The 15,679-nt window shown below is 34.8% G+C and overlaps 1 protein-coding gene across 2 annotated transcripts in view; it reads left to right on the top strand.

Annotated features, from left to right (window-relative positions):
- Window positions 1–15,679, top strand: part of ITGAV (integrin subunit alpha V) — a 106,377-nt gene that overhangs the window by 51,719 nt on the left and 38,979 nt on the right. For both annotated transcript variants that reach the window (XM_010602778.3, XM_010602777.3), the window contains exons 5-12: window positions 5,520–5,581; window positions 7,501–7,546; window positions 10,235–10,360; window positions 11,231–11,275; window positions 12,095–12,138; window positions 12,228–12,284; window positions 14,858–14,910; window positions 15,339–15,541. In XM_010602778.3, coding sequence (XP_010601080.2) covers window positions 5,520–5,581; window positions 7,501–7,546; window positions 10,235–10,360; window positions 11,231–11,275; window positions 12,095–12,138; window positions 12,228–12,284; window positions 14,858–14,910; window positions 15,339–15,541 — 636 coding nt within the window. The remainder of the gene's footprint in view (window positions 1–5,519; window positions 5,582–7,500; window positions 7,547–10,234; window positions 10,361–11,230; window positions 11,276–12,094; window positions 12,139–12,227; window positions 12,285–14,857; window positions 14,911–15,338; window positions 15,542–15,679) is intronic.

The raw sequence follows: 15,679 nt of genomic DNA, 5'->3' as shown, positions 1-15,679 counted from the left end.
CCTTTCGCCGATCACTACTCCAGATTGTCTTTATTCTAGAAGCGTAAAAGTAGATTATTAAAATGCATTATGGTGTTTATACCTAGAACACTTTTTTTTTTTTCTGGAACACTTTTTTTAAAAAAAATATTGTGGTAAATATATATGTAACAAAACATTTGACATTTCAATAATCTTCATACCTGGAGCACTTTTTATGCTATTCTCCCCCCTCCCCCACTGGTCATCAAATAGTTTTTTAAAGCTTAGTAACAAAAGTCTAAAATTTAAGACAATTACTAAATGCTTGATAAAATAGAGGGTCAGTGAAAAAGACAACCTTCAACAAGAGGGATTGACACGGTGGCTGCAGGTATGGGCTCAAACAAAGTAGTGATTATGTGGATGGAGCCAGACCAGGCAGCATTTCATTCTGTTTTACAAAGGTCGCTATGAGTTGGAACTGACTCGACGGCACCTAATAAAAATAACAACAAATGCTAGATTCTTTTTTCCCATGTTAGGCAACTTGTGACGCCAGGTCAAAGAAAATACCCGGTCTACAATATTTTAGGCAGCTGAACCTCTGAGAAATTGCAAATGATTTTATAAAACACTTATTTTCTTAGCCTAGCACCTTTTTTTTTTTTTGGCAGCTTGACCCCATTTTTATAAGTAGGAAATAAACATCGAAAGAATGGTGCCTACCAGGAACCGCAATGCTTACTGGGATATAGTAAAAACAACATCAGAAAGCATAGCCTACACTGGGTGGGGGAAGTTGGCAGCTTTATCTCCAGTTCATGATGCCATCTCCATCTCCACCTTTACATTGGCATTTTGTTTGTGGAACTGTAGTCTTTGAGAGTGTGTTGAAAATTTAAGGACTAAATTTGTGTTGTTAATGCCTGCATTGCAAAAATATTCTTATGGTGAGAAGATAATTTATAGCCATGAACAATGAACTAACCCTTGTGTACCAGGCTTGTAACTTATCATCACCCCCTTTCTCACTTGATAGACATGGAAACTAAGATTCAGACAGTAGAAATCGTTTTTTTTTTCCCACATCTAATGCTAGCAAGTAGGTTGAATGAGGATTTGAACTCAGGTCTGTCTTATTCCAAAGAAATCTTTTCCCTTCATTGCTAACAATAGAGCATGTTTGCTATTCTAATTATATAAGGGTACAAGGAAACCTAAACATATGCACTCGAACAATGATCCCTTGTCACATTAGGCAAGTAGTTTTCATCATTTTGCATCTTCAGTGACCACTAGTTCTTTTCTAAACATGTTTTTAAAGGAATAAGGCAGTGTTTGTATGATGTGTCTGTCATATAATGTTTTCACTTATTTGGTTTAGACACAGAAATTATAAAAATCATTTTAAACCTTATTTTCTTAGGTCAGACTGAGATCAGGACAGCAAACTATGGGCTGTGGATCTGTTTATGTAAATAAAGTTTTATTGGTACACAGCCACACCCATTTGTTTACATGTTGTCTGTAATGGGAGTGTCCAATAATGAAAGTCTAATAGTTAACGTAGACATTGTATGGTCACTGAAGCTTAATATATTTACTATCTGGCTCCTTTACAGAAAAAGTGTGCTGTTATCTGATCTCAGTATTGAAACCTCAAATCTTAGAAAAAGCTCAAAGAACAACCTCACTAAAAGCAAAGTGCCTTTCTTTCTAATAGCCATGCTTTCAGTATTCCATAATCATTCTACACAGTTTTGGACTCAGCCTTGGAAATATTAAGCTACCTACCAGCCCATATTGTAGTCTTAGGGTGGTGCCATTGGATAATGTGCTTGATTGCTAACAAAAAGGGTGGAGATTCCGGTTCACTCAGAGGCACCTCAGAAGAAAGGCCTGATGATTTACTTCTGAAAAATCAGCCATTGAAAATCCTAGGGAGCACAGTTCTACTCTGACACACATGCAGCCGCCATGGGTCAGAATGGACTCCATAGTAACGGGGTCTTTTTTAACAGCCCCAAATTATATGGATAGCCTGCCCAGAGAAAAGGTGCTCAGAAGTAGGAATTTGAAAAGCTGGATTATATTCTCCCATCTGCTGATGACCTGCCTATAGCTGCGAATGATTCACTTAACCATTCAAGGCCTTTGTTTATTATTGGTAAAATGCTGATTTGGACTAAAGACTTTAGAGGTACCAATTGTAGTATTTTGCACCCTCTCCATATTTCAGTAAATTATAAAATCCAATGAATGATTTTACATGGTGATGCCAGTTTTGTACGGCTACACTGCCAACTTCTTGATGTATTTACTTGTCTTGATGTGGTGTTGGTGGTAGTAGTTTGTGTATGTTTTTGTTTGTTTTCTCTTTTTCTTATTTTATTGTTATTGTTAAGAATATGCACAGCAAAACATATACCAATTCAACCGTTTCTACACATACAGTTCAGCAACATTGCTTACGTTCTTCAAGTTGTGCAACCATTGTCACCCTCCTTTTCTGAGTTGTTCCTCCTCCGTTAACGTAAACTCACTGTCCCCTAAAGTTCCTATATAAACTTTCATGTTTGCTGTTGTCAGTTTGATCCCTAGATAAAAAAAAAAAAAAAAAATAGATCTTAAAAAAGCATAATGTTCAAGCAGAGGCAGACATTTTTTTCCTAGTTAGGCTAATAGTTTATATTTTTGGTTTAATGTTTAAAGATTATTTCAGGGCAATAGTTTCAGGGGTTCCTCCAGCCTCCATGGCTCCAGAAAGTCTGGAATCCATGGGAACTTGAAATTCTATTTTGCATTTTCCTCCAGTTGGTTTGGTTTTTAACATTATGGGGATAACTCGGACAGGAAACTTTACTGTGTATCACCAACTTACCTTACTGCAGATTATATTTGCTTTCGGTTTTCCTAATTATATCTATGTCCATTCTTGGCCTTACACAATAGGCCAGGTGTATTTCTGTTCTGAGTGCCTGTGCCACAAATCTTATGACTTAAATATTCTTTCAACTCTGTGTTCAGACTAAGCTTTTGTTCTCTCTTACTTTCTGATAATATTATTTGTACATAGATTTTCCCAGTTAGGGTTTCTAGGTGGCTTTTTCTTCTGTTTATTACTTAAAAAAAAGTATTATAAAATGCATTGTTGTTTTGAGATTGTGTGGCAGAGTGCTGTGGACAGGCCTGTGTTTAGGTCACACTCTTGTAATTACTAGCTGCTTGATCATGGTCAAGTTACTTAATATCCCTGAGCCATAGCTTCCTCATCTGCAAATTATGAATAACAATAGTATCTCTCAGAATATTGCACTCAAGATTTAAAAAGATAATGCTACATAAAATGCTTAGCCTAGTACCTGGCTCACAGGTGCTTTTGCTGTCATAATCAATATTACTATTTATAATAGCATTGTCAGACATGAAAAATGTGAGAAGTCATTAGTTGTCTGTAGAAATAAACATCAGAGCCCTCATTGAAATAGGTTCTATTCGACATGAAGCTCTTTAAATTGGCATAAACACTCAGTTAATATGTTCCTATTAAAAACATTTTAAAGGACAGTCATGTTTTTTAGCTGAACATTCTGGGAAACCAAGTAAAGCAGATAATTGTACAGTATGATAATCAAAAAAGAATGTCTTTATAAACAGCCTGAAATAGTTCCCCAGATGCAACTTGAAGGAAATAAATGGTTGACTTGAGGTCAGAGCAAGAATTCCTTAGTATGATTCATTAGACTCTGGAAACCCCAGACCCACATTTTCCCACTCCCTCTTGGTTAGAAAAATTTACGTTGGGTTAGGATTACACTCTTGAGGCTATTTTCTAAAACATATTCTAAATTTGGATATTAAGCATGTAATCTTGGGCAGTTACCAAGTTTTTCAAATGGGTTCAGAGTTTTTGATGGGATTATTTGACAAAAATTCTTGGAAGTTTGTCTTCTTTATGACTGAAAATAGATATTTTTTGGTTCCTGTATTTCGGTGGCAAGTGCAGTAAAAATATAAAATAGCTTTTTATTTACATTCTGTGACAGTGGCTACAAGAATTCTTTGATGACTAAAGGATATTTTCCTTTGTTCTTGTTATCCTCAAAACAATAGCAGAGTCGTCTCCTTGCCTCTGTTTCTAGGTATACAGTATTGCTTATGATTAAAGTTAATATAAATTAATTGGCTAATATTCAGAATTAATCCTCTTTGGTGAGAACTACAGAAAAGCGGGGTAACTACAAAAAAGCCAACTATTGAGTCTACTATCAGTTGGAAAATATTTGAAAGTTTTGGTTTTAAAGGTGTCCTCTTTAATTAGGCCTCAGTGCTAAACATGTTGAAGGAGCCCTGGTGGCGCAGTGGGTAAGCTCTTGGCTGCAAACCAGAAGGTCAGAGTTGAGAACGCATCAGCTGCTCCGCAGGAAAAAAAGACCTGGCGATCTCCTCCTGTAAAGATAACATCCTAGGCAACACTATGGGCCAGTTTTATTCTGTCATATAAATTCACTATATATCATGTGAGTCGGAACTGACATGACGGTACAAAACAACAACATCTGAACATGTTGAGAGAATAATTTCATATTTTGCTCTTCACTAAACATTCAGTTAGGGTTTCGCCGTTTCCTGAAATTCTGAGCTACTTTTTAGAAATAGTTTTTCTTTGTTAGGTATAATATTTTTAATGTATGTACAGGAAAATGTATATGTTAGGAATGGATATATCTCTTTTCTGATACTCATAATAATTTAGCAAAAACTGTAGGGTAATAGAGAGGAATTTCCAATTGGAGTTTTTAACTTGCAGATTGCAACTCATTAGTGTTTTGTGAAATCAATATAGTGGGTCCTCTAATAATTTTAAAAAAAAGAATGAAACAAGGTATCAGAGTTTGTTGTCTGTATTGTATATAGTATTAGTGATACTGTTTTATGAAATTTTATTTCAGTGATATATATCATATATACATTGAAGTCCCTGGATAGCTAAAATGGTTAAGTGCCTGGCTACTAACCAAAAGATTGGCGGTTCAAATCCACCCAGGGGTGCCACAAAATAAAAGCCTAGAGATCTACTATTGTAAAATTACAGCCATTGAAAACCCTATGGAGTGCATTTCTACTCTGACACATATGGGGTTACTATGAGTTAGAATCAACTCGATGGCAATGAGTTTTTTTTTTAATTATACACACACACATATATATGTTGTGCATGTGTGTGCGTGAGTTGTGATATAAAATCCAGTCTCGCTGTTGGTTGTGGTTAAAAAAAATGCTTAAAACTTAGTCTCTTAGGTGAACTTTCTGTTGTCTGGTATCTGGTCCAGGTACTTTAATCTCTCTCCGTGTCCATATCTTAGAAAATGATGCTGGTAAACATGCATACTAACTTTATTAGAATGTGGTAATAATTCTTTAAGTGCCTGCGTGAATGAACATCCCCAGAAACTAATACACTATCTTATGACTGTAGTGATACCAGATTTTTCTCATGTTTTGTTTTGTGTTGTTTGTTTTTGGGTTTGTGTATATTTCCAATCTTTTTATTTTAGGAAATATTGATGCTGATGGACAGGGATTTTGTCAAGGAGGATTCAGCATTGATTTTACTAAAGTAAGTTCTCATTTAAGATTGAATGAGATTCAGATCTACCTTGTCCAAACCGTGGTTAAAAGTGTATCGCTCAGTTCTTCAGCTTCTGTATAACTATTACCTGTTTTATGAAAACTACTAATAAAGATGACCCATGTAATTTAATATTCTTCACTTTCTATCAGTCCCTCCCTCCATAGCAGACATTGTTTATTTGGAATAGGGAGAAATCAGAATGGGAATGAAGGAAAGTAGAGAATCTCCTCAGTAAATGATGGATAACTATTAATTTGTAGGATATTAAGATTTTCTATTTTGGACTGAAATTGTTTCCCACAAAAGCAATCAATGGGAGCTCTATTGCTAAATTAGATTTAGTTACATAAAAGCCGAGAAATATGCATCCTAGGCATCTGTTACAGGCCTACAGGCACCAAGTGATGCTGAAGCAATTTAATAATTACAAGAAATCTCAAGTGCAGGGCTCAATGTATTTTTAGCTATAATAATGTACTTTTCAGAGTAGATACTTTTTATCTATTTTTCTAAAGTAAGAATTCCTTTTATATTTTCAAAAGCAAATTTTCTTAAGTATTTTTCTTTATGTAAATTTTTGTGTATGGGGGCACATGAACATTTTGAATAGTTTCTGTCAAATTGAGACTATTAATTCCTCCTAGAAAAGCCTCAAGAATATATTGATTGATTAAAAATAGAGCCCCTTAGGTATAGCTTTCTTAGGAAATATGGGCACAAAGGAGCATCTTAAATTTATAAAAACAACAGAAACTATGATCTTGTGATATGGAAAAATTAATAAAGCATTTTATTTTTTAAAAATTCATATTTCATTTTATTTAGCTTTTATCAATTTTTTTTACTAGACTAAAAATAATTATAGTAACTCCCAGTACCAAGTCACTGATTTTTAATTCACTGAATTTGATGTTGCATTATTCATAATTCTAAAACTTAAGGAAGTCAGAGATAAAGTATATTGATAATATTAGATTAAAAGTTACATGTTATATTTTAAAAGAGGAATTATATTTTAAAAAGAAGTGTCCTTGTTTTCTATACTAAGGACTGTAAACTATAATCTCAGAACTATTCTCATACCATGAAGTAATTGCTAAATTGACTGTTCACTTTCTTAAACCCATTCCCGAAAAAAAGATGTCATTAAAGTGTCATTAAGACAACTTAGAAGTAGCTTTTATATAGCCATGGGCAAGAGTTTGTTGAAAGCTTGAAAACAGATGTATGTTTGGAGGAAAAAAAAATTCTTACCTCCAACAATAAGAAACTGTTAAAATATTGTACTTAAACACTAAATGGAAAACCCTGGTGGCATAGTGGTTAAGAGCTATGGCTGCTAACCAAAAAGTCGGCAGTTCAAATCCACCAGGTGCTCCTTGGAAACTCCATGGGGTGGTTCTACTCTGTCCTATGGAGTCGCTATGAGTTGGAGTCAACTCCGCGGCAGGGGGTGTTAAACACTAAATACTTTGTATTATTAGTTTGTTACAGATGTAAGAAATGCTTGGCAAGTATAATTTGTATATACGATATACCCTGAAAAAGTTACCCTCTAACTTCACTCCTGTTTTGAACTGTCAGACACTAGAAATAATTTTCCTTTAACAGAAGAGAAAGTTCTTTAATGATTATTAAAGACAAGTTGCCTATACAGTCACAAGCCTAATGGAGGAAATTAAGAAGTGATCTTTTTTTCCCTGTTGTAACCCCATATACTTTGTAATAAACCCACAGATGCTTCTATATCTGTATCTCTCTATATATTAGCATGTTTTCCATATATTAAATGAACACATCATAACTTTCCTTTTTTATTTTTATTGTGTTTTAAAAAAGGTACAGTGAAAATGGCTGCAACTCACTATTTTTAAACATGCATTTTTTTGTTTGATTCAACCTAGGCTGACAGAGTACTTCTTGGAGGTCCTGGTAGCTTTTATTGGCAAGGTAAGTTAATTTTTTTTTTTAATTACTCAGTGACTGTCATCTTTGACTCACCCGATTTACCATGTGCCTGTGAGATTTTCCAATTATTTTAAAGAAAAGGGGGGTGGGGAATAGAATTTAGGTATATAAATACTATCTATTACACAATATTTTTTTAAAGGGAATATAGTATCTCGTGTGTGTGTTCCTAGTAGAAAATAAACTGAATATTTTTAAAGTAAATTTGTACAGTAATTGAAAATAGTTTTATTTGCAGTGTGCACTTTGTAGTTCAGCTTATCATTTCCTCACAGGTAACTTCTCTTCCATCTCTGTACTCTGGAGGCCATGATGTAGGCATTAGAAGTATATGGAATTGACCTGTAATAGGCAATTGTGGCATTCTGAAAGCGCACGGTACTTTGAAGTTTCTCATTAGAATATTTAAGTGTTTATTTACTGACTAATCTCTGACAGGAAGGGTAATCTCTTTAAATGTTCGGGACCTTTTCTTTAATAGACGATCTTATTATGTTTGTTAAAAAATGTAATTAAGTTAGCATTGATGTAAAGATAAAATGCTGCTTTTTTCAGTCATTGTGGGAGGCCTAGTTATTACCATTAAAAAAGTGTATGACAGATTATTTGCTGACACCTTGAAAATAAGTAACTGCTCCTTTGTTTCACTTACCATTAAAGAGACACAATTATTTATTTAGTTAATATTTTGACATTATTTTCTGCCAAAAAGTGCTACTTACAAGGTCAGAACTGTTTATTAGCATTCTGACATTCCAGCATTGTCAGTATTTGGAAGATTGGAAAACCTATGCCTATACTGATTTGCTAGAACTTTCTAGTTCTGGATTTTACTTCTGTATTCTACACTGTGCTCTCCTGACTTGCATCTTTGTAGGAGAACCTTTGCTTGTTTCTGCTTTATAGAAAGAGAAGCTATAAAAAGATTTGCTCAAGGAAAGTAGGCGGGAAGCTGAATGAGAAAGAATGAGAGATGGGAATAGGTGAAAGTTGAAAGAGAAGGGCAAAACAGGACATGATGAAAAGAGAAAAATCAGGCGAAGTCAGAGGCGTACTAACTAAAACTGAAAACTTTGAATTTCCCAAGAGGGAAATGAAATGATTTAGGTAAAATTACGCTTGAAGTTTATATTTTTAAAATGAAAACAAAACCCAGCATTTCTAAGGTGTATAAGAGATGAGAGGGTATATGAATACTTTCTAATGAGATACGGACTGTTTTTTTCTCCTTTACTGCTGGGTGTGTCATTGTGTGGAGGAAAGGGAAGTGTCTGACCTCTGTGCCTGGGAACCAAGACCACCAGGCAAGGATTTTCAATCAAGACTGCTGGTTAACTCCGCCTTTTTAAGAAACACAGCTGTGAACGTGTTTAAATGACTTGTTCTTTTACAGCTTGAGTGTTACATAAGGTCTGTAGGTACTCCTATTATAGATTAGTACAGATACAGATATTGTTGATGGTATGTTCATTGGAATTTTATTGTAAGTAGCCTGTAATATGTAACTAAAGGGCTTGGTGAATGGGCAGAGAATATTTTAGTTTAATACGATTAAAGTCAGAAAGTTTCAACCTGGATAAGTATGCTACAATGAATTTTTCCATAGATCTCAGAATTGTCCCTGGAAGAAAATTATACTGATACTGTTTTTCTGTTACAAAAAGATGATGAATTTTTCCGTGTTCTTTGATTCAAGGAATATTTCCTGACTGGCTATTATGTGTTAGGCAGTGTTTAGGCACAGAGGATAAAGCAGTAAACCAGATGGAAAGTGTTTCTACCCTATAATCTCAACCTATGGACTGGACAGATTGGAACAGGACTGAAAACTTCAGCTATTATGAATTTCTTCTTAAAGCAGCAGAAATAAAGAGACTGTTTTTACGACGTTATAGACATGACATTTGATAAATCAACCAATCTTTTTCGGGGGCATGGGAAAGGCCAGTCTGATTTTTGTGTAATCATCTAGATTTCTTGTCCACATAATAACTTAGGTTGTGAAGAAAGGTGTATTTAGCCCAGGCAGACTGCTTCATAAAGGTGTCCAAGTAACTTGTTCAAGAAAATCAATTGAATCTCTTATTCTCATTATAAAGTTACCATTATTTAATTGTTTCAGCAGATGTTTCATGTTTTAGCAGATTAGGTTGGGAAATTGCCATTGATTTTATTATTCTACTTATATCACATCAATTTTTGGTAAATTAAGACAAATCCTGTCATTCTCAAATATCTGCTTATTGGCAGAGACTAATTTTAAGTACTGTCAGAATAGAAAGAATTGTAAATAATAATAATAGCAAATTGCAGAGTTTGTATCAAAAGGAGAGTTATATAAGGTTAATATTTAGAAATACTAATGTGTAAAATTTTTTTTTTAATGCTATTGTTTCCTTTTATACAGGAGCCATTAATTATTTGCATAATAAAGTTCCCATTAGAAGGTTATTATTAATATATATCTATCTTCTATCTGGAGTCCTGGGGGTGCAGTGGCTAAGAGCTCAGCTGCTAACTAAAATGTCAGCAGTATGAATCCACCAGGTGCTCCTTGGAAACCCTATGGAGCAGCTCTACCCTGTCCTATAGGATTGCTGTGAGTCTAAATCGACCTGATGGCAACAGGTTTGGTTTTTTAATATCTTCTATCTACTTTTTTTTTTTCAGGTCAGCTCATTTCAGATCAAGTGGCAGAAATTGTATCTAAATATGACCCCAAAGTTTATAGCATCAAGTATAATAACCAGTTAGCAACTCGGACTGCACAAGCTATTTTTGATGACAGTTATTTGGGTAAGCAATACCAAAATACAGACTCTTTTTACAAAGCCGTGGTGTGTGTGTCCTATATTTGGCATGCTAAAAACTACTTTATAAAAATCTTTAATGTGTAACATATTAGGATTTTAAAAAATATAGTGAACATACAATTGTAAATTGTTATTGAGTGCTTAGGTTATGTTACATTTTAGTAATTTAAATTTATGAGAGTGATTATTTTCATCATAATAATAGCAGCTAACATTTAAAATATGATTACTGTGTTGTCAACATTGTTCTAAGGGTTTTATCTGTGTTAATTCATTTAATCCTCACAGCAAGTCTAATCAAAGTGTACTCTTATTATTTCCATTGTATAGATGAGGAAACTGAAGCACAGAGTGGCGAATTAATTTGCCCAAGGTCACTCACTCATAACTTGCCGATTTTAGATGCAAACCCAGGAAGCCTGTCTCCTGAACTTTTATCCACTATGTTAAGCAGTTTTGGTCTTTAGAATTTATTAATCTGGTTTTCTTTTCTCTTTTTAAATTTTTCTTTTATTAAATCAAATCATACACTGCAGAAATAGTACTTTACTGATTGAATCTGTTAGTGTTTGTTGCTCTTTTATGATGAATTACATATTTACTTTGTTTTTAACTCACTCATTTGTAAAATTAATAAAAGTCTTGTTTTTCTAGTAGAGATATGCTACTTGAGTCAATTATTTTCTTTAAGACTTAGTTTGTCACATACGTATGAATCTGTTATCCCTAAAGGACAAAATATTCCATAATTAAAGGAATTGCTTGAAAATATTTTCAAGGAAAGCTGACTCAGCAAGTACACTGAAGGTCACTATCCTGGCTTGATGATGTTTACTTTTGCTTGCCTATTTAGGTTACTCAGTGGCTGTTGGAGATTTCAATGGTGATGGCATAGACGGTATGATTCTCTTGAATTATATTAAACCCTTTTTTCAATTTTAAATTAAACATTTGAAACATGTTACATTGAAATATTTCAGCGGTTATATAGTTTTGAAACCATTGTTATGGAATATAACATGGGAAATGAGGGAGACATTAGTGCATTACAGGACTCTGAGCTCAGTTGATGTTGATCACCCTCTAGTGGCCATTAAAATTGAGGCAGCTCTCTGCCTCAACCTCTTCCCCTTCTCCTACTCCTTTCTAGCCCCCAGCACTAGCAGTTATTCCTCCAGCTCCTTCCTTCTTGCTTTCAACAAAATGGCTCCTCTTGGAGAGGCTTCATTTCTTCTTTCTTTAGGCATAATTTCTAGCCTTCTGCCTCCAGGGCTGTGTCTGTAATACCTATCAGTCTTCCTTCAGAGCTCAAAGTAGGAATGATGGACTACACCTAATTTTTATCACATTTCTGTGCTACAGCCCCCATCGCTCCTCTTTCAGTTTGCTCTGTATTATTTTTCAATAGTGTAAATACAACTTTTCTTCATTCTTAGGTCACTTTATCTTATTCTCTGTTAACGGGATTACAAGTGCCTTGAGGACGAGTATGCCTTTATTTGAAAGTCCTAGATAATCTTTCTATATTTTGTAAAGATTTGATCTTGTGGTTAAATCATGCTGGGACCATTTATTATGGGTTACCAGTTTTTAAAAATCACGTGTTTATTTTCTACTGAAATAATAAAAACAAAAGCTTTCTGACACATCTACTTCCTCCTGTAATTTCCAGTCTTGGTCTTCAAATAAATGATCAAGTTTTTTCTTTTCCTTTCAGATTTTGTTTCAGGAGTTCCACGAGCAGCAAGGACTTTGGGAATGGTAGGAAAGTTGAAGAGTGTTTTTTTTAAAAATTGTTATGGCTTCTTACATTTTACTGTATTTCATATATATTTGTTTTTCCTGTGCAGGTTTATATTTATGATGGGAAAAACATGTCTTCCTTACATAATTTTACTGGTGAGCAGGTATGCTTTCAAAATAATATTTTTTTCTTACTGATTGGAAGACCACTATATATTCGTGGGAGAAAATTTGGAAAATAAAATTATAAAAGCCAACTACAATTCCATCAAACAGAGATAACCATTCTCATTTTGGTGTATTTCTTTCTCTTTTATGTGTATGAGTACATGCATAGAAAACAAAAATCAGTGTAGACTGTTATTTTTAATTTTTTTTTTTTTTACTTAACATTTTATAATTGGCATTTCCTAATTTCTGAAAACTTTTGCCAACATCGTAATGGTTGAATGATCTCATAATATTCAATATTATAAATACAAGGTAGGCTTTAAATATTTCACCTTTGTCTTAAAAAGGTTTTAGATTTCGTATTATGGATGGGGTTTTGTTTGTTTATTTGGTTTGGGTTTTTTTTAAGGAAATACAAAATCAGATTGTGTACATACATGTCACATACATAGAACCACAAAAACTTTTTCTTTGATGATGAAATTCTAATTTAATGCATGTCTTTTAATTTTAGTAGATGCATAACAAAGAATGACACAGATATGTATGCTACAGATACTAAAAGCAAACTTCACTTATTTGAACTATTTGAAATAACATATTCATCTGTTAAAAAGTAATAGTTTTAAGTACTAGGCATTCTGTATAAGTGCAGGCATTTTATAATATTCTGTATTGTATGTCTTAGAGAATTAAACCATAAGTTAGTAATGAGGAAGGAAAAATTAAACGGTAGATAGAAAAATGAATCATACGCTGCAGATTGTTGGCTTTGGGAGAAGACTGACAGGATGGAGAACTAGACTCATGGCCTCCAGAGGCCCCATCCCACTTTTTTCACAGTCAGTTGATGAGCAACGTGGAGTGGTCAGCAGCTGGCAGGCAGGTTATGGCTGCCGCAATGGTGGTTATCCCTTTGTGTCATTGTGTCTTCTTCATCTCGAACGACCCCTGTCAGTTGCCTATGTGCAAGCCTCTGGATCATTTATATGCTTTCTTTATTTTTCCTTAGCCATTTTGTGGGAAAAAGACATGGGCTTTGGATTAGGACAGACCTGGGCTTTCTGTATTCAGTCTGTTATTGCAAGGGACAAGGCGTTTACACCGTAGATCTGGTTCCTCATTTATAAAAATAGGGATATTGTTTAACTTCCTCGTGGGCATGTTGTGAGAATCAAATGAAAACACTTCAGTCATAGAGCCCAGGACAAAACTTGTCCCAGTAAATACCATCTTTTCTTTACCCTTTCAGGGCAAATACCCTGTAAGACTAAGGCTTGAGAATATTATTCTGTTAAATTCCAGTCACCCGGTACTGTAGACACAGTATATGTTATTACACATGGTCCGATCTTGTGATTGAGTACAGAACATGCCTTTCATTTTCTCAATTACACTGTACCTACCAAAATAGATAATGTAGGAATCTCCCTTATTATTCCCTCCTAATATCTCTACTAATCAAATTTTGGAAGCGTTACTAACTTTCCTTTTGGGGTTTTTTGACTCATTCTTTGCCTTGGTTCAACTTTAATTTGTCATCTTTGCTGGTTTTATTTTGCTTGTTGGATTCTCTTTAGAACTTCCCTTTTCACATTTATTTCTAGCCAAACTGCTCTGTTTCTGATGGCCAGCAGTCTGCTGTGGTGGGGGAGAGGACATCTCTTCTTTCTATCCACAATAAACCTGTAATAAACCCAAACACATTTGTACACAAAGGATCAGGTAGTGTTTCATTGTGTCATACATAGGGTTACTATGAGTCGGGACCGACTTGACGGCACCTAACGACAACAAAAACTGTTGTATAACTCAAAAGCAAAATGACCTGGCCAGTGATCGATTGAGCTATAGGACAAGAACTACCTTCTTTCCATGTGTTTTCAAACAGTAGTTTCTTTAGGGTAGTAGTAGTTCCACTTAGGAAAGCCAACTTTTCAGTTCATTAATAATTGTTATCTATTATCCTTGTGATGTAGTGGTTAAGAGTTCCGCTGCTAAGCAAAAGGTCGACAGTTTGAATCTACCGGGCGCTCCTTGGAAACCCTGTGGGGCAGTTGTACTCTGTCTGTCCTATACGGTTGCTATGAGTTGGAATCGACTCAACAGTAATGGGTTTGGTTTTTTTGGTATCCTCGCTGCATACATGTTGATACAATTCAATTAAAATATTTGTCTCCAACTGTATGTCTGTTTGATCTGGAGTGTGTCTGCTGGTGTCTCGAGTATTTGGAGTAATGGAGAAGAAGGAGATAATAGGTTCGGCCTGCGAAGGAAAGTTGATTTTATTTTGCCTTTAAATGGCATATGTTGAAGACATTGAGAAGACATCGGATTGATGTATATGGAATATGCTTTGCCCATGAATCTAGTGAAATAAACAGGCCTCATTACCTGATTGTCATTGTGTTGGTAGACTAATCCAAAGAGAAGAACTTTAGATTGATAGACTAATGCAGAGGGGAAAAAAGCCCCTAAAAATTTATTTGATAAGTATACTACAAATGTTAATTTTCCAAACTTGTTGGATGAAATGTAAACATTTCATTTTCATCTTGTTATCCAGATGGCTGCATATTTCGGATTTTCCGTTGCTGCCACTGACATTAATGGGGATGAGTAAGTTTGCAAAAATGCTCCCAGAAACTGTTTTCTCTCATGTTTATGAACATTTTACTAAAACCAAATAATTTTTCTTCTGTTTCTCTGTCCTCTTCTTGCCAATCTTTCTGTTTAAGAAACCAATTTGAAGCAGCCTTAATCGTGAATATTAGATAACTTCTATGTTGGCCATAATTTCAGCTTTTATGCCATCAAAGAGTAAAGTAATTTTATGAATGACTCTTAGTTTCTAAAAAGAGTTGAAGGAAGTCTTGAATTTGAAATAATTGCTGTGTTATAACTAACCACTTTATACCTCAGTGTGGCTGTGAGAGATACGGAAAGATGGAAACTGAGTTTTAATACGAAAGAACATGATTACTAATAATCAGGTGGAATTTCATCTTGCTTTAGTGAAATTATATGAAATTATTTTGTTCTTTTAGCTATGCAGATGTGTTTATTGGAGCACCCCTCTTCATGGATCGTGGCTCTGATGGCAAACTCCAAGAGATGGGTCAGGTCTCAGTGTCTCTGCAAAGAGCTTCAGGAGACTTCCAGACAACAAAGCTGAATGGGTTTGAGGTCTTTGCGAGGTTCGGCAGCGCTATAGCACCTTTGGGAGATCTGGACCAGGATGGCTACAATGGTAAGATTGAAGTTCAGCAACTGTGGGTCCCTAATTCTCTGTGCCTGCCTGGAAAAGTCCTATAATCTTGTTTGTGGAATTTTACTAGAGGCAGCCTTCCTAGAAAGAAGGATTGAGTGACACACCTGTTAAAAGGCA

This window comes from Loxodonta africana, chromosome 6, assembly GCF_030014295.1.
Source record: "Loxodonta africana isolate mLoxAfr1 chromosome 6, mLoxAfr1.hap2, whole genome shotgun sequence".
Classification (NCBI taxonomy): Eukaryota; Metazoa; Chordata; class Mammalia; order Proboscidea; family Elephantidae; genus Loxodonta; species Loxodonta africana.
Note: the sequence above shows the minus strand (reverse complement) of the source record. Positions and strands in the feature narration are given on the sequence as shown.